At 40.9% G+C, this 25,273-nt stretch overlaps 2 protein-coding genes across 2 annotated transcripts in view; one reads left to right on the top strand and one right to left on the bottom strand.

The window, feature by feature from the left end:
• CFAP61 (cilia and flagella associated protein 61) overlaps positions 1–10,991 on the bottom strand; it is a 90,178-nt gene extending 79,187 nt beyond the window's left edge. The window contains 5 exon segments of the mRNA XM_042820850.1: positions 4,969–5,095; positions 6,073–6,140; positions 6,861–6,937; positions 8,908–9,058; positions 10,849–10,991. Of these exon segments, the coding sequence (XP_042676784.1) occupies positions 4,969–5,095; positions 6,073–6,140; positions 6,861–6,937; positions 8,908–9,058; positions 10,849–10,991 (566 nt within the window).
• A 374-nt stretch (positions 10,992–11,365) lies between these two features.
• CRNKL1 (crooked neck pre-mRNA splicing factor 1) lies at positions 11,366–23,630 on the top strand. Its single transcript, XM_042824113.1, has 14 exons — positions 11,366–11,445; positions 12,194–12,346; positions 14,016–14,107; positions 14,215–14,373; positions 14,729–14,895; positions 15,718–15,896; positions 16,516–16,686; positions 16,914–17,105; positions 17,983–18,042; positions 19,026–19,106; positions 20,803–21,042; positions 21,435–21,536; positions 22,155–22,403; positions 22,813–23,630. Exons 1-14 carry the CDS (start codon positions 11,398–11,400, stop codon positions 22,978–22,980), a joined length of 2,061 nt encoding a protein of 686 aa, XP_042680047.1. The 5' UTR covers positions 11,366–11,397; the 3' UTR covers positions 22,981–23,630.
• Positions 23,631–25,273: the final 1,643 nt, after the last annotated feature.

The following is a 25,273-nucleotide window of genomic DNA, read 5'->3' as shown; positions in this document are numbered from 1 at the left end:
CTTTCCCTTTCCCTTCCTTTCTCTTTCCCTTTCCCTTTCCCTTCCTTTCTCTTTCCCTTTCCAATTTCTTTCTCTTTCCCTTTCTTTTTATTTCCAGTTCCTTTTCTTTCCCTTCCTTTCTCTTTCTCTTTCCTTTTTTCCTTCCCAGCCCTCCCCTCCCTTTTCCCTTTCCCTTTCCTTTCCCTTCCCTTTCCAAAAACACCCAACCAAATAATGCCTTTTTGTGCGGGAGAAATAGTGCTGTATATTGACTAGATTACTGTTATTACACACAACAGTGTGGGGGTCAACTGGCAGAAATCAAGCTATTATGCCTTCATAAGGCATTTGTTAACGCTCCATCACTGAAAAAGATACAAAGGCCAAAGTGCAACTACTCCATCCCTCTGCCTGGTGAGACGCCTTCTGCATAGGTGTGAGCCTGCAGCATCAAGGCTGTGTGTAGAGACATCTAACCTCAACCTCCCCTCTTCCAGTTTGAAAGCATTCCCCCTTGCCCTACCACTATCGCACCGTGTAAAAAATCTTCCTCCCTCCTGTTTACAACCTCGCTGAGCCCCGGGCCACCCGGCCGCGCCTCGGCTGCCCTCTGGCGGCTCGGAGACGGGAGCGCCAGGCGCGGGGGCTGCGGCTCCATCCCGGCCTTAACGGGGGCCTCCCTGAAGTAAGATGACACTAGGAAAATATTTTCAAACAGCTCTGTTCTTTCAAAGCGTCACACACTGTGGGAACACGTTTCTGAAGATCGTTATCGGGAACGATTATTAACAAATCCCTGGGTTTTACTAAGAGTTGTATTTTGCTGCAGGCTCCCGTTGCTCGCGTCTGTGCATGCTTGTACCGAATTCGAGGCACGGAATTTGGAACCCTCGCCTCCGCATAGGCAGCAGTTCAGTAAAACAAAATAAACCCATCCTAGCTGTCACTCGTGGCTCCTTCACAGGAGCCTTACAGTGGGCCAAAACTTCAGTTTCTAATTTGATCCAGTAAGCGCTGAGTGCCCAAGTGCTGACAGACTGACATCAGACCGACAGAGACGGGCAGCGGTGCCTGAGTGCCTCGCCGCTCCTTCGCACCACAATGAATGTGACCTTGTGAGCCAGCTTACCTCTCTACCAGTGACCCCTTTTATTTGGACATTTTTTCTTCAGTTTTATTCTCCGGCCATCTGCCTGAAAGCTCTCTTCTTACTCCCATTGCTCAGAGATAAGAAGCCCTCCATCCCCGATCCAGTAGCTCTGACCTCTTTCTGCTTAGGTCAGCCGAGAGGGTTGTTGGGGCTGCACGGACAGTAAGGGAGCTGTTCCAGCCTGCCAAGAGTATCTGTTACATATGCCTTACTAACTGCCTTTTGAGCAGGGTGAATAAATGCTTAACTTGTGACCTTTAGGATGCCCCGACTCGTAGTGCTGTTCCATCTGCCAGGAGTTTTTATAATTTAATTCTCCTTCCTAAGGGTAACGCCAGATTCTCTCATTCAGTTTCTAAATTGAGAAAGCCAGCTTGAGGAACCAAGGCAGATGAATATTGTGACTGTTTGCTCTAAATTGAAGACAGATAACAAGATGACAAACGTTCAAGCCGCATTGTTTTTCATTCATTTTCTCAGTTAAGACACTATAAATCACTCGTCCACAGTATTAATTCAAAAGCTGTAACTAAAATGAAGCTCTAAAACACTGGAAACAAATGTTATTAATTCATATTCTTCATATTTCAAACTTAAATAGTAGTTTTTCTCTTCTTCCCAGGCAATATCTCAAGGGAAAAATAGCAGAAAGGTTTTCTACTGTCAGAGTTTTATTATTTCCACATAATAATGAGGACTGTTCCAAAAAGAAATGCCTCCAATTCTATTATGATGGCCCACAACATCAGAGGTGGATGTTGGCAGTATGGCAACAGAGCTGACCTTTCCCAGCAGAGTCACCTCATGCAGATATTTACAAGCATGGCATGTTCATGGCATCTTGTTCATTGCTGGCAAAAATTCACAGCTGATGGTGGTGGCTATGTTGAAAAATAGTGTTTTGCAGCTGAGGATGTGCTCTATCTGGACTAGGTGATCCTGTGAGTCTTTTCCAACCTTGGTGAGTCTATAATTCGATGATTCTGTGATGCCATCAAATAAGGCTACTGTGCTATTTGTATATGTTGTAGATTCCATGTAAACAAATAGAAGCCATCATTTTTCATTTACTTGTCATCTCCAGGTGCAGATGACAGTTCTGCAGGCTTGTGGCGCTCAGAGAGGCTGCTATACAAAGCCAATGGCATTCAGTGGGCTCTGCATAAGCCTCATCATCTCCCCACATACTAAGAGTTGTAGGAACAAAACTATTTTTGATTTCTGTAGTCCCCCACCTCAGATGTTTTGTTGTTTGTTTTTTTTTTAAAAACAAACATAAAAAGAAAATAAGAAAAAAGACCTTAATGTACAAATACTAGAAAATTCCTATACAGAGAACAAGCACAATAAAGACATTCCACAGAGCTGCAAATTTGTGCTGTCTTACATGGCACAGAAACAAGAAAGAGGATCTAAAGATGAGGTATCAGCAAGAAACTTAAATGTGAAAGCTTACTGGAGTGGGTTCAGACACACTACAGTTTTATTATGAAGGTCAGATAGAGAACAACATGAAAATTAATGGTTAAGCAAAGTATCAGTTTACAGCTTCCTCTTGCAGTAAGAAAGGGAAGAGGGAACACAGATTACCTTAATCTCCTATCATTGACCCAGAACATGTTGCTAGGCAGGTGTCTGTGGACAACTTCCATAGATAAATCTCTAAAGGGCTCCACTGAATGTTACTATGGATGCCAGTGAAGTACAAAGGTGAATAGAAAGGAAAAGGAAAGACAAAACATCTGCAAATATAGATTCTCTGAGAAAGATAAATTGTGTTATCCATACATCTGTATTTGTATGAATATTACATAACTAGGTACTGTGTAATTAAAAAGAAATAAACAGTTTCCTGGTTAGTTTCCTAGGTTTTGTTTTTCATAAAAGTAAATTGGTTTTACTATTCACAAACAACTGCAGAAATCCCAGGGAAGATGCTATCTTTATGTGTTACACTGGTACAGCTTGCTTCCCACGTCCAGTCATGGCAAAAATACTTTCTATTGGCAATGTCTGATGGTCATAAAAAAAAAACAAAAAACATGTTTCAAATGAAATGGAAAACATTACAGTAAGAATCAAGGGGTGGGGAAAAACTTTAAATCCTTAGCCATTAATTCACCTACTGATAACGTGTTAGTATCAGGGGATCATCTGCATAATGGCAGCTGGTAGATGTCTCAAGGTAAAAGCTTTTTAAAAGCCTGAAAAGTTCAAGTTTGTATGCAGATGATTTTGTGACACTGAAACGTCCTCACCAACAGCAAAATGCTTTGACGTGGTCATGGTCAAGTCTCTGTCCTTTACCTTAAAATGTTCAAAAGCCAAGTTACTGGGTAACACTGAATAAAATAAAACTAAGATAAGGAGCACTGTTTCAGGCCTACCTGGTAAAATCATAGATGTGCAAAACACCTCTCTGTGAGATCTATTAGTCCAAGATGTTAGCATGAACTAATCCACAGATAGGTGTAGATTTACTAAGCAGACAGAGGTTCCTAATGAGGCATTACCTTCTCTTAGCACTGGTCAGTATGGACCATACATTACATGATAGAGCCCCACAGGGACATGCTTGTCCCTAAATTTTGACTGCTATTGCAAGGACCAGAAAGACTTCTTAAATCATGGTGCTGCTACACAAGCACAAAGCAGCACTTACCAGAACAAAGAGGATCAACTCCAGAAAGAATCAGAATCAAAATTATTACCTCATTAAACATTACCCTGCATGTGCCCTTAGCAACATGAAGAGGAAAACAACTGAATCAAAACGTGAAAGATGCTAGTTATATTGTGACCGTGGTACCAAGAAGGTACACAGCACTGACAGCAGATATAATCCAGCAATACATACAGAAAAATGCCCTAATTGGCACTGAATCTGCATTTCTCACTTACTGTAGTCAGTGGTGGCACAAGCCCAGAAAATTATGATTTGACATAAACAGCAGAATTCAAATGGCAGGAAAAAAAAGCAGTGGTAAGGTCAACATACAGGTAGACATCAATAGATTGATGACATCAGCTGGGGAAACTTGCAGCTGTGCCTGGTGTGCACTGCTGACAGCAGAGCAGATAGACTAGTTTTTTCTTCTCCAATTTTTAAAGACCTTTATGGCTTGAATCCCAAAACAACAGCAAGGCTGTTGATATGTGATATGTGCAAACATGTCATAAAAGATAACAAAACAAAACAAAAGCCAACTCATTGCTCCAAGCTGCAGGTATTGAGATACGTAACATTGTGGAAATTAAACCAAAATAATAAATTACTTCATTGTTTTCTTAAACTCTCTCAACAACACTGATGAGGCAAGCTCCCCTGAAATATAGTGACAGTGTATGTCACTATATTATATATATATAAAAATAAATATATATATATATATAAATGTGTGAAGTGCCTACACAGAAAAACTGTATGAAAGCAAAAGGAGAATTTCTGTGTCTGAAAGATTAGTGGAACTAGGGAGTCTCTATTTAATTCCTCTTCAGTTTTTGCTCCACTAGCCAGAACATGATACAACAACAAAAACAGTCTGAATCTGTTCCAAAAAAACTGGAAATCCTATGCAAGGCAGTAAAGCAAATATTCACAGAATAAACACTGCTGACCGATAAAGTATTAATTTGATTTCTATGTATCGAGAAACCCGATTTCTGAAAAAAATACAATTGATTTCATGATGAAGAAGGAAAAAACAGCATAATCACAAAATAGCTACTTAATAAGGCTTTCAAGCAGCAAAATCATGGCCATTGAGCTGATGCTTAATGGAATAGGAATTTTTTAAATTAATTCAGACAAAAAAGTAGATGTGAGAAAACTGCATTACCTTGCTTTGCGAACATGCAGCTGTGGGTGATGCTGATGTCTGGGACACGCGAGCAAAGTAAAGGTTTTATCCACTGCTGAACCCGGAGCAGTCATCATCTTTTCAAAGACACCATCCAAGCCTGGCTCTGTGAATGACAAAAATCCATTAGCAGTAATAATGAAGTTTCATTATTTAAACTTTTAAATTATCAGGAGAGTCATTAGAGGAAAATGAATTTTTGAAGTTAAACAGTAATGCTCTCAATCTTTTAAGTAGTGAGACGGTAATGTCAGTAGTACGAGCATGTTAAAGCATTGTTACTGGATTAATTTGAGGATTATTCTGCCAGTTCTCCTAGTTCCTCTACATAACCAACGTCTTTTTCTACAGTATTTTGTAGTAGACAGAAGTGGGAGCCAGCCATTAAGTGGGTGCTTAGCTTAACAGTCTGAATTCAGGGCTGAAATTCCAAGTCAGATGCTGCTCTCAGATGCTGAGCAAGATGTGCATCTTCTCATCTCTTGTACCTCTGCTCTAAAAGAATCCTAGCTTCCTTCCACACCCCCAGCATGCCTTCTGTTCCCTACCAGTGAATCCTCTCCTCTTGTTGGACTCAGCTAAGTGAGAGAAAGTACCTGATGGGACTGGCTCAGACATAAAGGTATGACACCTGACAGACAAATGTAGCTCATTCATTCATATACATATGAATGAATACATCTACACATGACTCGTTAGTCATTGCCTGCGTGCACCAAGGGGTAAATATCATTAACTGCCTGCTACAGAGCAAGCACTGACCTCAATCTCTTGACTCCACTCAGCCATAAGCATTCGCTGAACTTGTGGGAATTTATTTCTAAGATCAGTTTGAAGCCCCATCCATTAAAGACTGCTGAATGAAACATGCTACTACATAAACCACTTTTACTAGGAAGGTCCATTAGAGGATACTTTAGGATTATGGCTTCTGCATGTTTAGAAAATGGTAACTGCTTTCAATATATATTAAAAAAAAATTTAGAAACAAAACAAAAGCCCAACACCACAGTCCACCAACACAGCGTAGTAGTGGTAATTAGTTGTCATTATTTTAAGTCTACAATGGTATTAAGTTCTTACCTAAATTCTCATCAGCTGGTATGAAGAGAAGTATAAACTGCAGTTCTGGTATTGCAATAAAAGCTCTCCTGGACAAATAACATAACTGTATTCAGTCTTTCATAGCTACATCAACTCATCAGCTAGTCTTTTAACGCGTAAAATTTATTCTCCAGTGTCTCTAATCTTCCCCTCATGAGCCCACATGGCTCAAAAATTGAAGCATTTCATTTAACACAAGTAATATGACAAGAAAATCACCTGGGCATTTTTACTGTTTCTTTCTACTCTATTTCTCCATTTCCTAATCTTCAGATTTGAAATACTCTCCTTCTTATATCAGTTCCACCATAGTGAAAACAAATACAGATGCCAGGTCTGTGTTGGCAAATCTCTGAGGTGGCACCAGGATGAGCTGCTGTGTCACGACAAAGTTTCCAAATTCCACAGCATCAGCCCCAAATGCAATTCACTCCAGTTATGTAGGTAGGTTCTAAGCTGTACCAAATAATCCAATCCCTGAGTACTGAGCTAACACATCATACATTGTGCTGTTTGAACCGAATAGTTTGTAAAGTCACTGTGTAATCCATAGCTGGCAAATGAGCTAAGATGATCTGGGAACAACCATACCCCAGAAACATCTATAGCTTTTGAAGCTTCGTGCTCAATCATGGAAGTTTAGAATGGAAATTTAGAAAAGAAAAAAATAAGTAAATCCAATGAGTCTTGCAACTGCAATACTGATAGCAAACAGTGGGAGCAGATTGCACACACTTCACTACAGAAACTTATATAATATAACTCACCTGATGATTTCTTGGGAACACCCAGCTGCATATTCCTCTTTTGCCACAAACAGATGCATGAACAGAGTGTTCAAAGGCTACAATATGAAGAATGAGAACCTAAATACCATGCATTTCATATTTATCATCTACCCAGGTGTTAATATGTACATTTCCAATATCTCTGACCTGCCCTCAAAGTGCATGTATGAGTAATTCATTGCCTTCAAAGCACATACTCTACAAATAAAGGATGGTTTTAATATTATGATTTTTGCTTATGCAAAATTTTAAAATCTGATTCACGCTCAAGCTTGCTGTTAGAATATACAGTATGTTAGAATATATTTTAGATACATCCTTTAAAAAAATGTGTAACTTTTTTTTTGTGTCAACTAATAACATTTTACATGAACCACAACAATCAACAACTCAATCTGAATGTTGATTTAATAAAGACATTCTTTCGTTTCTTGCCAGGTTTAAAGAAAGAAAAGAAAGACCTCACAACTAAAACTGTTTTTCCCTTAAAGGATAGGGGAGAATTACAAAGTCTCTGCAGTGCACTGTTAGACACATTTGAATATCCAGGCAGAAACGGAGCTGACTAAAAGATGCCTTTTTCCTATTTGCCAGTTTGCCTGCAAAACACACTGGAGAAAAGGAATCTCATCGGAACACGTACAATTGTTTTGCCAGTGCTGAAGCACAAAATATCCACTGAATCTTCTGCATAGAGTTTAGAAAATCTGTATTCTAGAAAAACAAGGGTTGTTCTGCTCCTCATCAGTATTCTGAAGCATCTTCCTCTTCTGTTTATAAGCAGTAACTGCTAACATGCCAAAGCTTTTTTTGGTTTGTTCCTTTTCTCATTGTACACCTCTGCATTCTGAAGTCAGCTGCAGTTTTCCTACAAGAGATATTATCAAGTAGGCAGCCCGAGGAAGGGCGAGCAGAGCCAGCAGCGTAGTGTAACACAACAGGGGCAGCTGTGCAGTGAATGAAGTGGTTGTGTCTGCAAAGAACGGTACACAAAGTACTGTTCAAATGACAAAGAAAACAGATTACAAGAAAACTGTGTGGGTTTATTTTTTCTTTTACTCCTATATAAGATGTAATAATTGTTTCTTTTAACAGCAAATGCAGCAGTTTTAAATATAATCACTGTATTTGTCAGTTTTTCTGCAAGCCATTGCTTAATAATGCCCAGAACAACACTGGAAAACTGATGAACTGTCTGGAGATGATTTCAGCGCTGCCAATACTGGCTGCTAGCTTTTGAATGTTTACAGTCAACATTTTCTACCATTTCTCAGCAATCACAGGATGATCCAGTTCCTGGATGGACTGAAGGATGGACAGCATTCAAATGCAGAACCTCTAAGCACCTATTTCTAGTTGTACTAAAGGGTAATTCACAAACTTGACTGAGGAGCCTGTGTGAAAATGGGCACCATATAGAACAGAGTGCAGCCATCTCCACACCAACACTAAACAAGGTCACTCCACAATCAAGTCTCTCGTGTCAGCACAGTCCTGTACTCAGTGTGATTAACCATCCTTCAAAGGGCAATGTGCTCCCCATCCCTTAAATTTGGATTCCATCTTGTAAAACAGCAAAACTTGATTCCAAAAGGTAAGAAAAGAGAACTTCAGTTCAGGAAGGGAACATCACAGACATCACAGCAAGGCCTCCTGCATAAAAGCTCTGCTAGACAGCACCAGAGCTGGGTAGGTTTTTGAATGAAAAATGGTAACAACAGCAATAGCTCATGCTGCTCCCATTGACTGTGCAATACATTAGAGATGTTTTGCTCTTATCTGGCAAAGAACTTGCATTCCCTACTGGCCTCTGCCAGGATGACAGTTATCTTATGTCACTATAATGGCATAAGCACAGGTACTCGTGAACTTCTTGATGGTTTGCTAAGGAACCTGACCATCACCTTCCTCAGCTTGAATCATCAGCTCCACCAGAAAGAGATTTTAGATGCCTACGCATATTTCTTATAGATGAACTTTATCTGAGGAAAAAAAAAAATCAACTAAAATAATACAATTTACTTACAGTGCATTTGTTGTTAACATAGTTTTTATTTAAGAATGATTCCCAGTCGGACTGATCAGTGATATTCCAATTTGGATAGTCAAGAAAGATGGCGTGGGCTATAGCCTCATTCTTCTCATTGCAGAGTGTCAGAGCAAAAGTTGATTTTTCTCTGTAAAAACAATTTCATTTTGCAGAATTTGAAGAAAGCGCATGGGAGATTTACACTTAACCATCAGGTTTTGTAGATTTAACTATTTAGCAAAAGTGAGAGGGTTTTCTGTTTGTTGTTGTGTTTTTCATACGTGTGTATGTGAACAACTTCTTCAAAGACAAGCCTCTTGCATGTCTCAGCTCTTGAAATATACATGCAATTAACAAAATTCTTCAGTATTTCTACAGTGTTTACAAATGTTTGTGGTTTGTGCCTTCACATCACTGGCATTTTTGCAGAGGAAGGGACCTCTTTATAAAGTAAGTTTTGTACTATTTTCTCCTTCTCTTCAAATTTTCATCCCCTTCCCTCCCTAATAAATTATTGTTTGGAAATAGAAAAAGGAAAAATCACTAGAAATATTACTGAAGAGCTTCTTTCAATCATCTTTCTTTCTCTCTGTTTTCAAGTTTCCCACACTCAAACTCTACATGTGCATGTACTCACCTACCATGAGTAACACTACTGTTTATAACTCAGCTTGTTATAATGTCGCCATGCTTAAAAGTGCTGCAAGGGTCAGGCTCAATCAAACTTTATTACCCACATCCTACCTTGGACATTACTGTTTCAATTTCTAACAATTTCTAGTTATTTGATTCTGTTACTATAATAGCTCACATGATTTTTCAAATCCTGCATTTAATGGCTGTTTACAAAGGTGGATAGAGATAGGACAAGGAGGACTGGTTTTAACCTGAGACAGGGGAGGTTTAGGTTGGATATCAGGAGGAAGTTTTTCACACAGAGGGTGGTGAGGCACTGGCACAGGTTGCCCAGGGAGGCTGTGGATGCCCCATCCCTGCAGGCACTCAAGGCCAGGTTGGATGTGGCTCTGGGCAGCCTGGGCTGCTGGTTGGTGACCTGCACATAGCAGGGGGTTGGAACTGGATGTGGTCCTTTGCAACCCAGGCCATTCTATGATTTATTCTATGATTCTATGAACTACTACATATTTAGCATCTAAGTGTTTTGTCTTCATATTTTTCTTCATACATCTGTTTTTCCTCAGATAGTTGGTATCTGAGGTATTTGGACAAGTGGAAAAAGCCTACATTGGCCTAGTGGTATTTCACACAGTTTGTCTCTATCTGTCATTCATCACTTCATAGAAAGATGAAATGATCAACACTTTCTGTGTTAACTCCAGTAACAGAAGACTTCTGCCACCAGCCACTTCTCTGAAGGTTTTGCCATGGAAGCAGCAGGATACAGATACACAATATCCTCCATCCATGTGATGGCAGCTGGCGGGCAGGAAATGTTCCCTTTCAGTAGTGAAAAAAAGACAAAGATTTAGATATACACAAGAAAAGAAAAGAGAAAAACTGTGACCAAAAAGTGATTAAAACCCCTACTCCATGCCCTCTGTTCTACCACTCTGCAGTGGACAAAAAGGAATCCATTAGATGGAGCCAGGTGCTGACAGCTCCTGCTGGATCCTCCTGGTTTCACCTGATAGCAGCCAAGAATATTTCATCCCAACTTTAACAAAGAGGAAGTTGTGTGAAGCCAAATCCTCTCCACTGTACCAACTGTGGGGATTCAAGCTTGCACAAAGTCTTGTACATGTGAAGCAGAAAAAAGGTGAAAACAGATTTCCTTTCCCTTTTTGTGAAGGGCATGAGCAGTCATTACGCCACACCACATCAAAGCTCAAAGTGCTTTCTGGCATATTGAATAGAACGGAATTCCTTCAAGTTTCCTTCGAGAACAGCAAGACAAACCCCAAAAGCACAGGTACTTACAAAAGGTACGCCACGTCAATCCTTCCAAAAATGTCTTCTGTGACACAGGTGAAGAGGCTGGCAAAAGCAGAAGCATCGTGTGCCTCTGTCCTTCTGGGACGGACCACTTCTGTACGTCCTCTCGAAGAGGTTATCGTCGTCATCTCGGCAACTGCAATAAAAAGAAGGAAAACACTGCTGGTTCTGGCAGACCCTGCCGCAATCACACAGTGCCACAATCGTTAAGGCGGGAAAAGACCGCTAAGATCAGCAGGTCCAACCGCCAGCCCAGCCGCACCGCTCCATCCGTGTCCTCCGAGCCGCAAGGGGGCGCCATTCGCGGACTAAGCCGGAGGGGAAAGAGGAGCCTGAGGGTCTGCAGGTCGTGCCCGGCACTCACCGCTCCGTTACCCGGCAACGCGGAGCGGCGACAGACGGCGCTCAGCTGCGCTCGGCCCCGCTCGGCACCGCCGCTACCGGGACGCGCTGCCGTTACTACGGCAACCGCGCGCGCCGCCGCTACGTGAGGTCACAGGTCGCTGGGCGGAGCCGGAGCGGAGAGACGACAAGATGGCGTCTACGGCGGCCGGCAAGCAGCGCATCCCCAAAGTGGCCAAGGTGGGTGGTGGTGGTGGTTGTGGCCGCTGTGTGGGTGCTGCCGGGTTGTGTGAAGGCGAGGCGGGGTGTGTGATTGGAGCGGGTGGCTGCCCTGGGCCCTGCGCTTCTCTGGGTCTTGGAGCGGCCTGGTGGGGCGGCTCCCAGTGAGGGGTCTGGAGCACAAGTGTGATGGGGAGCGGCTGAGGAACCGGGGCTGTTCGGTGTGGAGAAGAGGAGGCTCAGGGCAGACCTATGGCTCTGCAACCCCCTGAAAGGAGGCTGTGTGAGGCGGGGTCGGCCTCTGCTGGCAGGGAACGGCCATAGGACGAGAGGGGATGGCCTCACGTTGTGCCAGGGGAGGTTCGGATTGGCTGCTAGGAACAATTCCTTCTCCAGAAGTGATTCTGCACTGACACAGCTGCCCAGGGAGCGGTGGGGTCACCTGGAGGAGTCCCAGAGCCCTGGGATGTGGCACTGAGGGACGTGGGCAGTGGGAACAGTGAGGATGGGTTGGTGGTTAAGCTTGGTGATCTTATTGTTTATTTCCAATCTTAACGATTCTATGATTCTCAGTGAGCTTCCTGATCTCCTGATGCTGATCTCATTGTTACTGGGCAGTTACTGTGGTGCCCGTCCTTTCTCTCAGGAGCCTCCAAGTCATTTTTCAGTAGATGCTTCACGTGGGAAGCCGCTGGACCAAACTCATCCTGATGGGTTTTTTAGTTTTGCGTTGAAAAGGGAAAGCAAACCAAATGCCCTTGCTTTACAGGTGAAAAACAAAGCGCCTGCAGAAGTTCAAATCACAGCAGAGCAGCTTTTAAGAGAAGCAAAGGAGAGAGAGCTCGAGCTTCTTCCACCACCTCCTCAGCAGAAGATCACAGATGTTGAAGAGCTAAATGACTATAAGCTACGGAAAAGGAAGGTAAAGGGAAAAAAAAGCCCAAGTTTTACCCTTCTATAAAGTGCTAAAATCCGATATTTTGTAATATGAACAAGGTGTTCTTTGTGTTATTACTTGCTCAGTTTTTAGGTTAATAATTCTTAAAAAAAAAAACGCACTTTTCATAGAAAATGTGTTATTTTCATGCAAAAAGCAAGTTATAAAAGTATGTTGTTTAACAAAACTTGGTAATAGGCATGATACCAGATCTCTGCATTCGATATGTTTGGGGCATTGCAAAGGTAATTATATGCATGATCTATATGCAGTTTCTTATTCACCACTGATATCGTGCCAGTATGACATAACATCAGCAGTCTTTGCTGATGCTGGTAGTTTTTCCATCTCAACTGTTTACAGTTAAAAAGGCATAGAACCATACTACTTTTGCAAGTGTTATTTCTGTCCTTGTTATGCTTTGTGGGGCACACATTAGAAATAATTTCTACAGTAGATGTGTTTATGGTTTGGTGATTGTCTAGAAAAAAAACCAAAACGTTCTACCTGTGAGATTTCAGATAGATATTTATATTTTCCTTTCTTTAAATAAGAGCTGCTTTGTGCAAACTTAACTACAGTTTTCTTCTGCATTTTTCTTCAATAATTTCTGTCCTGGATCAAAAGAAAGTAGAGCAAGTGTATTCTTAACGGTGAACTTGAAATGTTTTCAACTAGAATTACTCAGTTATTTTTCAGATGCAGCCAATATCTAAAGACAGGTTGTTGTTGTTGTTCTTAAGGTTATTTTTTAATCTCTTGTATGGATGGCAAGCCACTGCATGTTACCTTTGTTAAACCATATTTGACTGTGATCCTGACAGCCAAATGCAGCACTGGAGATACTGTCACCATTGCACTGAACAGTGAAAATTACCTTGGACATTTGATGCCAGAATATTAAATCCAGGGAATAATCATAAGATTAAAGAAAACCATAGAATGTTACAAACATGTCAGAGCAAACTCCTGCTGGTGCATACCGATATATTCAGGATTGTACAATGATAAGATTCCATCTTTTCAGCTATTGCTATTGAAACAGTTAAACAGGAGACTGGAAAAAAATTGTAAATAAGAAAGTAGTTTTAGCATAGTTGGTTATTATCTGTATGGGAACTGCTGAGCTACGGCTGAACCTCTGATTGATCACCTGAGGCGAGCCATGAGTCAGCCAGAGGAGCACAGCTGAAGGCAATTCACCCGTGCTGCTGGAAGGGTGGAGCCTGGCTGCAGCCCTCCTAGAGCTATTGAAGAGCTGGCTGCCAGTGGGGAAGGAGCTCTGCTGGAGTTTTGTGGGTGAGCCCAGGATAGGGGTAAGCCTTCTATTTATTCTCCTTTGTTATCATGGTCTGCTTTGCCTAACTCTCTTGGGGTTTTTTTTGTGATTATAACATCCTGATATTCTTTGATTATACATTATCCCATTAGTAATCCAGGTATCCACTTGCAGAAACTTGAATGTAGTCCTTATCTGTATGACAGTCAACATTTCTAGCTGCTCTGCTATGCAGTTTTTAGAAAGCGTTGTATTGAGTAGCTATTGTTACTACAACATGTAACACATAATTCTTCTAATAGCCTGTAAATTGTTTATATGAAGATTAGTCTGCACTGAGGATGTTTGTACTTACAGAAATAACTTTCTCCTCAGACTTTCGAAGATAACATAAGAAAAAACAGAACTGTTATCAGCAACTGGATAAAGTACGCGCAATGGGAAGAAAGCTTAAAAGAAATACAGAGGTAACTATGTTATGGCTGTAGATCTCTTATAAACCTCTTAAGGCACAGGCTGACAAATGCTGTCAGTGTTTTAGAGGCACGTTAATAAGCACAGCTTCTCTTTCCAGGGCCCGTTCCATTTACGAGCGTGCTTTAGATGTAGACTACAGAAATGTCACCCTTTGGCTGAAATATGCAGAAATGGAAATGAAGAACCGCCAGGTTAATCATGCCCGAAACATCTGGGATCGAGCTATTACCACCCTCCCCAGGGTGAACCAATTCTGGTATGTTTACAGAGGATGGAGCATTGCTTTTACCCCAGAGAGGATTGGTCATTTTTATATCTCTATCACTAGAAGTGTATTGTATTCTCTTTCTGCAGATCTTTAGGCTGATTCCCAAGAATGTAAAAGCTGAATTTTTGAAAGGTTGTGTAGTTAGGGGATGAGAAGGCTGTTGCAGAGAAGGATGCTTGTGTATGTGCATGCTGCCAGTCACAGCAGTATCTACAGGCATTTCTGGAGCATATTCTGGGAAATACATGGTAGAAGTGCCAGTGATGCTCTTATTAAGCACTTGAAAAATCATTGTAATTTGTATTTACTAAATGCTTGTAAACACTAGATCTTGTTTTCTAAGGTATAAGTACACTTACATGGAAGAGATGCTGGGGAACGTTGCTGGATCACGTCAGGTGTTTGAACGCTGGATGGAATGGCAACCAGAGGAGCAAGCTTGGCATTCCTATATTAACTTCGAGCTGAGATACAAGGAGGTGGATAGGGCACGTACCATTTATGAAAGATATATCCTTTTTAGTGTGTTGGGACTCCTAGCCAAACTGAGGCGTGAACTCTTCCTTTTGTCCCTACTCTACACCAGCTCCTTTTTACTGTGATGTGCTGGGAGTTAGCCACCATACTGAGAGCCAGCAGTAGGTCTTAAACATGTGTTTAAACAGATGTCTCCAAATGCAGTTAAATGTACGGATTCTGCTACAACAGGGAGCACTTAGCAGCACCACTGCCTCTAGACTATTTTGTAGGCATAATTTGTTCCAGTTTTCTCCTTCCTAGCCTTCTGCCTGACTCTTGCCTGACTTTTATTCCTTTTATTAAAATTTGGGTTCACATGTATGGGAACTGCTGAGCCACGGCCTGAACCTCTGATTGAGCACCTGAGGTGAGCCATGAGTCAGCCAGAGGAGCACAGCTGAAGGCAATTCACCCGTGCTGCTGATAGGGTGGAGCCTGGTTGCAGCCCTCCTAGAGCTATTGAAGAGCTGGCTGCCAGTGGGGAAGGAGCTCTGCTGGAGATTGCCTCTGCTGGTGTTTTGTGGGTGAGCCCAGGATAGGGGGTAAGGCTTCTATTTATTCTCTTTTGTTATCATAGTCTGCTTTGCCTGACTGTCTTGTTTATTTTGTGATTATAACATCCTACTGTTCTTTGATTATACATCACAGTACTCAACGTGGTACCTTTGCATGGCAGGAGGTGCTTAATGTCTCCTTCCCAGTTGTGTTACTTGCATATGTTGTTCTTAGGAGTGGTCTTCTCTGTGCTCACTGGGAAGGATGCGATTTAAGAGATTCAGTTCAACTCCTGCTGTTTCTTTAACAAAGCTCTACTCGTTATTGTCCATCCTGATGTGAAAAACTGGATCAAGTATGCCCGCTTTGAAGAGAAGCACTGTTATTTTGCTCATGCAAGGAAAGTATATGAGCGGGCAGTGGAGTTCTTTGGAGAGGAGCATATGGATGAGCACTTGTATGTGGCTTTTGCGAAGTTTGAAGAGAACCAGAAAGAAGTAAGGTTTTCTTACATCAGGCTGATACTAACCACCTCCATAACATTTCTTTCTCAGTATCAAACTCAAGGTCCCTTAACATGCACTTCGATACTTGTGTTTTCCAACAGCATTGTGGTCTTACGTAGTCTGAGTTAAGGAATCAATCTTTTGCTTAGCTTACATTTGGCTTTTGGTGACCTTGAGGAAATATGTTCTAAGAAAAATAAGTGCCAAATCTCCCAAGGCTCAGAGTAGTGCCATTCAATCTCATACGTGTCCTATAGCATGAGACTGTAGATCAATTGCATGCATAATACAAAATAAAAGCTCTGTTAGCCATAATTTTGCAATTAAGCAATTTAGAGCATTCTGTAAACCCCAAACTACAGACTCATAAAAATACTTTAATTATTCCAAACCTGTAAATGAGTAAGTGATAGTAAATTTTGGTATTAACAGATTTTTCTTCTTTGTTTGTTTCTCTTCAGTATTACCCTCCAGGGAGATCTGTGTTAGTCCTGTCCTGAAAAGATCATTTGCGTTAAACACTGTAAAAGATCAGTGAGATACTAAAACATACATTATGAGATAGTAGTTGCATTCCAAATACAATTCAAGTAATATTTAATATTTTCAGTTTGAAAGAGTAAGGGTGATCTACAAGTATGCCTTGGATAGAATTCCAAAACAGGATGCTCAGAATCTCTTCAAAAATTACACAATCTTTGAGAAGAAGTTTGGAGACAGAAGGGGTATTGAAGACATCATTGTCAGCAAGAGAAGATTCCAGTATGAAGAGGAAGTGAAGGTATGTATTACAAATATTCCCTGGGCTCATCGTGGAAGTGAAGACACTTTTAACCCACCTCCCTTCCAAAGCTCTGGCTTAAGCATACTTGAGGCAGTTTTTGCTGGTATTGCAGTGACTAGTTCTAAAGGGGAAATTCTGAATAAAAACTAAATAAAGGGAAAAGTTTTGTAATTTGCAGTTAATTAAGTTTCTTTCCTATTTCTCTACTCCCATCTTTCTGGAAGGCAAATCCACATAATTATGATGCGTGGTTTGACTACTTGAGGTTAGTTGAAAGTGATGCTGATGCAGAGACTGTCCGAGAAGTGTATGAAAGAGCCATTGCTAACGTTCCCCCCATCCAAGAGAAGAGATACTGGAAGAGATACATCTATCTCTGGATTAACTATGCCTTATATGAAGAGCTGGAGGCAAAGGCAAGTAGGAAGAACTCACTTTTTTTCTTTCTGAAGTGCTTTTCTTACACAAAGTAGCTGCAGGTACCTGTAGAGATCTGAGAGCAGCAACAACAATCTGATTTGTTTTATGTCATTAGCCACAGGGTTTGCTATTTCAGCATTTTCCCCCTATAATACGGTCTATTTTGTGTGAAATAGTCCTTCCCTTGTATGAGGAGAAAAGCATTTGTTTTGCCCCAATGCATGTAGAAACTGACTGATAAAAGCAAAACCAGCTCTTTCTAGCTCCATCTGAATTTCCTTTTCCAGACTGTTGCCTGAACTTGTGCCAATACTGGTACAAATGATATATAATAAATAGTGTAGTTATTTCTTCTGGTTTTTATCAGTTAGGTATCACAGTATTACAAATACAGCAGCAGTACAAGTAGTATAACAGAACTATTGGTGAAGCTGTTCTGTGAAGCAGTCAAGTTCTTGGTACAGTTACCTTCTGAGGCTTTGTGGTGTTACCAGTCCTGTCTCACAGCTGCATTTGATGTCATAAAGTCATAGTTCAGTATAGCTGTTCAGTGTCCTGGAAAAAAAAACAAAACCTTTTTTTGCCCTAACTGACAGCACTGATGGTTTTATTGGCTCATTCTTAATGAGGTTTTTTTTTTTTTCTTCAAAAAAGACCATCATTGACCCTCAGAATTTACCATCTTTGAATTGTGCATACACATGCATACATACATATTTTTAGGTAAACATGATTCTAAACTCCTGTGCTTAAAAAACACTGTTCTACAGTGTGACAATCATTGTGCAATTCAAAATGGTGTCATTACTGTTGTGTAATCTGAGTAGTGAATGAAGAACTTGACTTTTTGTTTAATTTTGCCTTTTCTTTCAGGATCCGGAGCGAACCAGGCAAGTTTATCAGGCCTGTATTGAGCTCCTTCCACACAAGAAGGTATGGCTCCTCCAGCAGTTCATATAAAGGCTCATGTTGTAAACTGTAAGATCCAGATTCCTTAATTTCTTTCTCCAATCACTGGTTCAGAAGCCCCTTAAATTGTCTTTAGTTAAGCGCAGGGAGGGCTGCAAGGCTGAGATGTAAAGGCCTCTCCAAAAAGCTGCTGATGCATTATTGCATAGCTGCTCACAAGCAAGGGAGTTGCTTATCCAAGATTTATGGGGGCTCTCTTCTACTTTCGCAAAGTTGATCTTCTGAAATTGGTTGTATTTTCCCTGTAAGCACAGGAATTAGAGAACTGCAGTTTGCGTAGTCAATGGGAAAACAGCAGGCCACACATCAGTGTCAGATTTCCTTGTATAGGCATGAAACCAGTGTTTGATCAGCATTTCCAAATCACCAGGAGTGCTATAAAAAGCTGAAACACCACCTACACAGAGAATAATTTAGTACTGTTTAATAGTAGAGAACATCTTCTCTCTTCTTTCCTTTGTTTGTTTTCCTTCTTAGAAAGGCTGATCCTTTCCTAGCTGTTCTCAGCCTCGTTGCCTGTAGTCTCTATAAAATATTTGTTGCTCAATTTTACAGAAGGTTGCTGCCTTTTATAGTGACTTTGTAGTTGATTGCATGGTGCCCACTGAGGAAGGTGCATTTCATAAACTGTCGTGAGGGTGTATATCCCCCATAGCTGATGGAGTCAGCCAATCAGTTGATTGGTGAAATAATTTATTTGCTTGAAAAGATTTCTGTCCTGGCTGTTTTTATTTCGCTTCTATAGGGGAGTAAATTACCCTGATGTAGAGGTTGCTTTGGGTCACAAATTCTCACTTTTCCAACAGAAAAACACTGAAGTCAAACACAACTAACTGCAGTATTGATAATGTGAGTTCATATGTGGATAGTGATGTTTTGTAAAGAACACATGTAAAATTATTTACTGAGCTTCCAACCCATGCATCACGTTGTTCTTTTTCTTTCAGTTTACATTTGCCAAAATATGGCTGCTGTATGCACAGTTTGAAATAAGACAGAAAAATCTTCCACTTGCTAGAAGAGCTTTGGTAAGCTTTGGTTAATTCTGTAATTGATTTCCCTAACTAATATTAACTAGGGAATAGCATTAAAAGGTCTTAAAAATCGTCCTTCGTAAATTGCTGTTTTTAATCCACTTAAATAAAGCTTCCTAGAAATCTGCAGGGACCAGCATTTACTGTCATGTATGATTTAAGAAGCAGTATAGCTTGGTATGATGAATTAGCCACAGGCTGAGATGAATGCAGCTTTCCTGTTTCTGCTGGCAAAAGGTGCATCTAAATACAAGAGTACAAATCAGCTTAGTGCACTTAAAAGAATTCTAACCACTGCAGGTTTGTTTAAATGATGCCTGTATTAGCAGTTGCTCTTTAAAAATCTAAATAAATAGGAGTTTTTGATTCTTAGACATTCACACTTAATAACATTTGAGTCCAAGCTACTTGATTGTTGATAGAAGCAATCATGGGGGGCTTTGTGCAGGTGCAGGAGCTTCTGTACAAATTTCCCCGCCATGTCAGAAAATGATGGAATATGTTTTGGCACCAGAAATTGTTTCCCTGCAGTTCAGATACTCTGAATAAGCTGAGTGACAGCAGCGGACTAAGTTTACCCTCCAACATGCTAGTAAAGCTGTGTTTGTTGAGCTGGACTCCTGCCTTTGCCCAGAAAAAAAAGCAAAGCAGAGGGATTAAATGAGAAATCTTAAAATCTCCCTGCAGGAGAAGGCAACCATCTGTCTTGAAACATGCTGTAGTTCTAGCTTGATTTGATTTCCATTCTAGAAAGGCTACTTTAGTCTCTGTTGAAATAGTTCCTTCACTTTATTTTAGACTTGTCTTTTGCTGGTCTTTTTTCTATTGTTGTTTAATTTGGCAGTTTTTTGTAGTGTGCTACTTTGAATTATTTTTGAAACTAGATTTTGTAGATGAAGCCATAGTCTTTCTGTGAATTGGACCTAGATTTGGCAGGAAGTTACCTTGCTTTTGTTTGCTCTGAACCACCTCCAGCTTCGTTCCTGCAGAAGGGTATCTAGGCAGTGTGCTGTCATCATGCAGAAGAGGAAAGCTAGGTTACCTTGGTGATCTTAGACATCTCTTCAGATCTAAATGATTCTGGTATTCTCTATTGCAGATGTGCCCAGTCTTAACTATTACTTTGAAAGCTTCCCAAACCAGAAATCATGAATAGCTTTCTCCTGGTTTGGCACTTGTGGCTGAGGACAGGTAGTTTTCTTCAGATGCTGAAGCGTATCAAAGCAGCAGTATTTGTTTTTCATATTCTTCTCTGTCCATCCTTTACTGTAAATCAGCAAGCAGGCAGTGTGGATAATGCTCCAGGAGGCGGTTTCTTTTGACTTTGTTTAACATCACGTGTGGTAACTCCTCAACTGGAAGGCTGGTACAGACTGCTAGTGTGTTTTCTTCATCTTCTGATGCAAGATGAAGTGTGTGTTTGAGCCATGGTGAGTCCCAGCTCATGAGAAATTATTGTTATTTAAAAGTAAAACAAGTTGGAAAGTTTTCTGCTTCACAGTTCTTGTTGATGCTTTATGGATGCTTTCCTCATATGCAGACGTCGATTGGATTTCATGCTGGTCCAAACTCTACTCAAAAAAGCATTTTAGTTCAAATATTGAACAACAAAGTTATTTAGAAGTAGTGTTGGTCTTTGTTACTTTTGCAAGATCTTTAAGTGGCTTGTGGTTTCCTTGTTTCTTAACAGGGAACATCCATAGGTAAATGTCCGAAAAACAAGCTTTTCAAGGGTTATATTGAACTGGAGTTACAGTTGCGAGAATTTGATCGTTGTCGAAAGCTGTATGAGAAATTCCTGGAGTTTGCACCAGAAAACTGCACGTCGTGGATTAAATTTGCTGAACTAGAGACCATTCTTGGTGATATCGATAGAGCCCGTGCCATTTATGAACTGGCTATTAGCCAACCTCGACTGGACATGCCAGAGGTAAGGGGGGGAAGGTGCATTTCACATCTTACCTTAATTTTCAGATGTTGGACTAATTAAAACGTCAATAATCTAACAGCCCAAACAGATCTGCTCACAATAGTGGCCTAATCTGTCTCATTAATTGAGCATCTGTTCCTTAGCAGGATACGCAGGGCTATAAAACCCATGATAAAATGTGGCAGGAGATGCCCGCCTCCAAGTGTAAACTAAACAGATTATGTGGACAAGATTTCATGTGACTTGGTCTTAATTAATACTTGGTTATCTGAAGTTCATTTTTACAAAGCTCATATTTATCTGCACTCCTCTGTTAAAGAACTTCTGTGGTACAGTGTTGAACACAGAGCTGCTGGAGGCTGTGAACATATGGAGGGACTTCTGTTTTACAGGTTCTTTGGAAATCCTACATTGACTTTGAAATAGAGCAAGAAGAGTATGAGAAAACAAGAAACCTTTACCGCAGGCTGCTTCAGCGCACGCAACATGTCAAGGTATGGATGGGTACCCAGAACACAGAACAGGGCTTGAATTGGATCCCTGCTGGGTGGAAAGATTTGACTGCTTTGATTGCCTGACTGTTAGGCTCTACTTGTAGACTATGATTCTATGACTTTGTGGAATTGACTGAAGACCGGAGTTCAGTCCCATGTTTTTGACCTTTTAGTAATGCAGGCATTTTTAACTTCTGTGTAACAACAGGTGTGTCACATTTAAAAAAGGAAAGCTTTGTAGAAGCTTTGCAAAGCAGCCCTCTTCTTGCTGAGCAGCTTTGGGGTTTAATTTGCTAAAATATTGCAAATATTCATTGTGATTATTGTTCCAGTGTAATTTGATGCTGTGATTTGACTAAGTTCAGACAGGTCTATCATAACCTAAAACAAGCAGTAGAAATTTGTTGAGATTGCTACAGAAGTATTCTTTCCTCTTAAAATGAGGCAAATCTCACATCCTTGAAACAAATGTGAATTTTCTAGGCATTTGCTTATAAAAGCATGCTTCTGGTTTGTTTGTGCTTATTTTTTTTAGCTGCTTGGTTTTCTTTTATCACTTTATCACTCACCTATTCCAGGTGGAAGTTTCAGCTTGGTTTTTGATTGTTTCCAACACAGGTATGGATCAGCTTTGCACAGTTTGAGCTATCTGCAGGGAAAGAGGAGAGCTTGTCGAGGTGCCGGCAGATTTACGAAGAGGCTAATAAGGCAATGAGGAACTGTGAGGAGAAAGAGGAGAGAGTCATGCTTCTGGAATCTTGGAAGACCTTTGAAGAGGAGTTTGGAACTGATAGCACTAAAGAGAGGATAGAAAAACTTATGCCTGAAAAAATAAAGAAGAGGAGAAAGCTGCAGGCCGAAGATGGGGTAAGAAGAAAAAAATATGCAAGTAATCTTTCTGAAACCTTGGTGGCTCTCTACTGGGGTCTGGAGCTCAAAACTGGCTGTGATGGGTGCTGTAACTGTGTACTGCAATTACTTCTGTAACTAAAGGAAAGTATTAGCAGAAGACACATCCTGCTGAGTTCCTTGCCCTTCGGTGGGGCAGGTGGGCAGTTGATTCAGAATGAAATACCAGTGCTCAAGGTAGTTTTAGACTAAACTTTTATTACCGTGTTGCACCCATTCAGCTTCTTGGTTTTAGCTGCTATGGGTGTCCTGACAAACATTGATTTTAATTTTATCTCATTTCTATGCTTATTAGAAAAACCTGCTAATAGCTAACATTAACATGCAAATTAAACCTGCTTTGTGGTGTTCTTTTTTCTCCCTGTAGTCTGATGCTGGCTGGGAGGAATATTATGATTATATTTTCCCAGAAGATACTGCCAATCAGCCTAATCTCAAACTACTTGCTATGGCTAAACTCTGGAAGAAACAGCAACAGGAGAGTGAAGCTGCAGAAATGGATCCAGACAAAGACATTGATGAGAGCCAGTCTTAAAGTGTTGCCTTCCCCAGCTCCTTTTCTTGGGTGTTGTATGCTATTTTCAGTGGTGAGGAATAAACATTCTTGAAGGGCTATTTTTGACTTAAGGCACCTTCTGGTTTGAGAAACAGCACCATGTTGGAGGTGATTCTTTTTAATAGACTCTTGATTGCCATCAACTGAAAGGAAATGTCACGCAGTAAGCCTGGAATCCAAACCAGTGGTCTGAGAACTGTGAAAAGTGGATGGCAGCTCTTGTTTTTAGGGCAAGACCATCTGTTGTAAGGCTTCTGGAAAGCTTCGCAGTAGTGCTTAGGGATGTTAATATGTCAATGCAACAGGTCTACTTTCTTCAATAAGAAAGATGTCCTCAACCATTCCTGATTGATATTTTTCCAGTAATTCTATAAGATGTGTTGTTCATGAGGACAGTTGAACAGGTTGCAGTCAACTGGTTTTTGTTTTCAACTTCCAAAGTAAGAAACCTCAGAAATCTGGTCAGGATGGACAAGAATAGAAGCTGAATACACTGAAACTAACCCACGAAAGACAGATGTGCAGAAATTGGTACCACACAGTTTGTCTATATTTTACTATTTGAATATATTGGCACCATATTTTATAGCAAACAATCTATTGGGAAATAAAGCAGAAGTGTAAACGGGCTTCTTGTTCTGCTTTTTGTACTTCATAGGGCAAAAAACATCGAGGGGAAGTTTTCTCATTCATATTTTCTCATTCATACGTTCTTTATTTTTCTTCTTTTTTTCCTATTGTAACGAAGAAAATGCTCTTGTTCCACTGCAGCTGCTGCCAGGAGAGAGCCAGAAAAGTCATGCAGGACTGCATGGCTCTGGGTGGTGGTCAGGAGTGCAAGGGAGGGAAAAGAAAGAGCATATTTACCTGCAGACTGACCGTTCTGGCGAGGAATGGAAGAGGAAGCAGCTGGTATGGCTGGCGTTAAGTGGAGAAGCAGTGGGGTGAATGCATCGAGCAAGGGAAGGCATGGTGGGAATAAGAAACCTCAAAATGAAGGCAGAAGAATGCATTTGCTGGGTGTATGCCCACAATCATGGGAGCACCAAGAGAATGGAGTTGTGGGAGAGCTCTTTCAGTTCTCTTGGGTCGTTCATCGTACTGGGTGCCTGTCTGAATTGCCTGCAGGACAAGTTCTATCTGTGCAATCCTCTCCTCAATCTGGTTTCCAGGCCTTCTATCCCTGTTTTGTCCCGCGTTTATTGGTCTTACTACTTAGCTGGCTGACACAGAGCAAAAAAGTTGTTTATTGAGGAGTTTTGTCCTTGGGTTATTTGTTAATCTTTACTCTTCTGAATTAAAAATCAGAAATTTGTGTTTTCTGAGCAGCCGTATAAGCTTATGCATTCTCTCTTAAAGCCTGATTATTTTATGTGAATTTTGTTGTTTTATTTGTTTCCCTTGGTAGCTGCAGTGCAACTGATGGTGTGATGCTGAAGCCTGCTGTATGTTTGCACCAGTTTTTCCTTAGCTTCCTAAAAGCTTGCCTGGTAACACAGCGCTGATTCTTCATGACGGCTGATCCAATCGTGTTGACGTACAAGATAAAAATCTGATTTATCTAAATTTTAGCTTAATTTGTATGGCTTCCTATGCCTTCTGGGCTTAAATTTTGCAAGCATTTTGGTTTTTAATTCTTTCACTCAGAGACAGCTGCTGTGATCCTGCCACATCCCAGCAGCCAAGTGCAGCCCTTGCCTTCCTGGGGCTGGCTGGGTGTGCTGGGCACCAGGCGGCAGCAGAGATGCTTTGTCTGCAGTCTTCTGTTTGTGTGCAAGTTTCAGTCTTTGTTCTTGCAGAGGGTGGAAAGTATTGGGAATTCTGTATGTTCTGAGGCTTCTGGATGGCTCAGATCACTTGAATCGTGCTTGAGTTCTAATGAGAACAGCTAAAGAAACAGCTTTTCTGCAGCAGTTTTTCCTTAAAATCGTGAATTGCTGCTTTTGAAAGAGAATGCTGGCAGAAAAAATGTGTGTACATCAAAAGAGAGCAGGGGGGAGAGAGGATCCATAGAGCAACTCTTAGAGCACTTCGGGCTTCATGACGCATATGCAGGAATGATAGCTGAAGTCTGAAATGCCAACCACCTGGATAAGCTCCTGTTGTGCAGGTCTTACCTCAGGCTTTTTCTTTACAACTGTCTTGAGCTGACTTAGCTGAAAGCTGGAGTGGCTTTTGCTTTCAGCTTAAAGTCAGGCGTTGAATGAAGAACACTGGACCAAAACAGTAGCAAAATGATCCTTGTGCTACTGTAGAGAGATCAGGGGGTATT

This window comes from Centrocercus urophasianus, unplaced genomic scaffold (assembly GCF_019232065.1).
Source record: "Centrocercus urophasianus isolate 14NV4802_14NV808 unplaced genomic scaffold, USGS_Curo_1.0 seq_10, whole genome shotgun sequence".
Classification (NCBI taxonomy): Eukaryota; Metazoa; Chordata; class Aves; order Galliformes; family Phasianidae; genus Centrocercus; species Centrocercus urophasianus.
The sequence above is the reverse complement of the archived record's forward strand: the minus strand, read 5'-3'. Positions and strand labels throughout refer to the sequence as shown.

Excerpts from the sequence above, each read along its gene's own strand:
- CRNKL1 (XM_042824113.1), top strand. The coding sequence starts at position 11,398 with ATGGCGTCTACGGCGGCCGGCAAGCAGCGCATCCCCAAAGTGGCCAAG. Across the intron at positions 17,106-17,982 it reads ATGAAGAGCTGGAGGCAAAG|GATCCGGAGCGAACCAGGCA; the intron begins GCAAGTAGGAAG and ends CTTTTCTTTCAG. Across the intron at positions 19,107-20,802 it reads CACTTGCTAGAAGAGCTTTG|GGAACATCCATAGGTAAATG; the intron begins GTAAGCTTTGGT and ends GTTTCTTAACAG.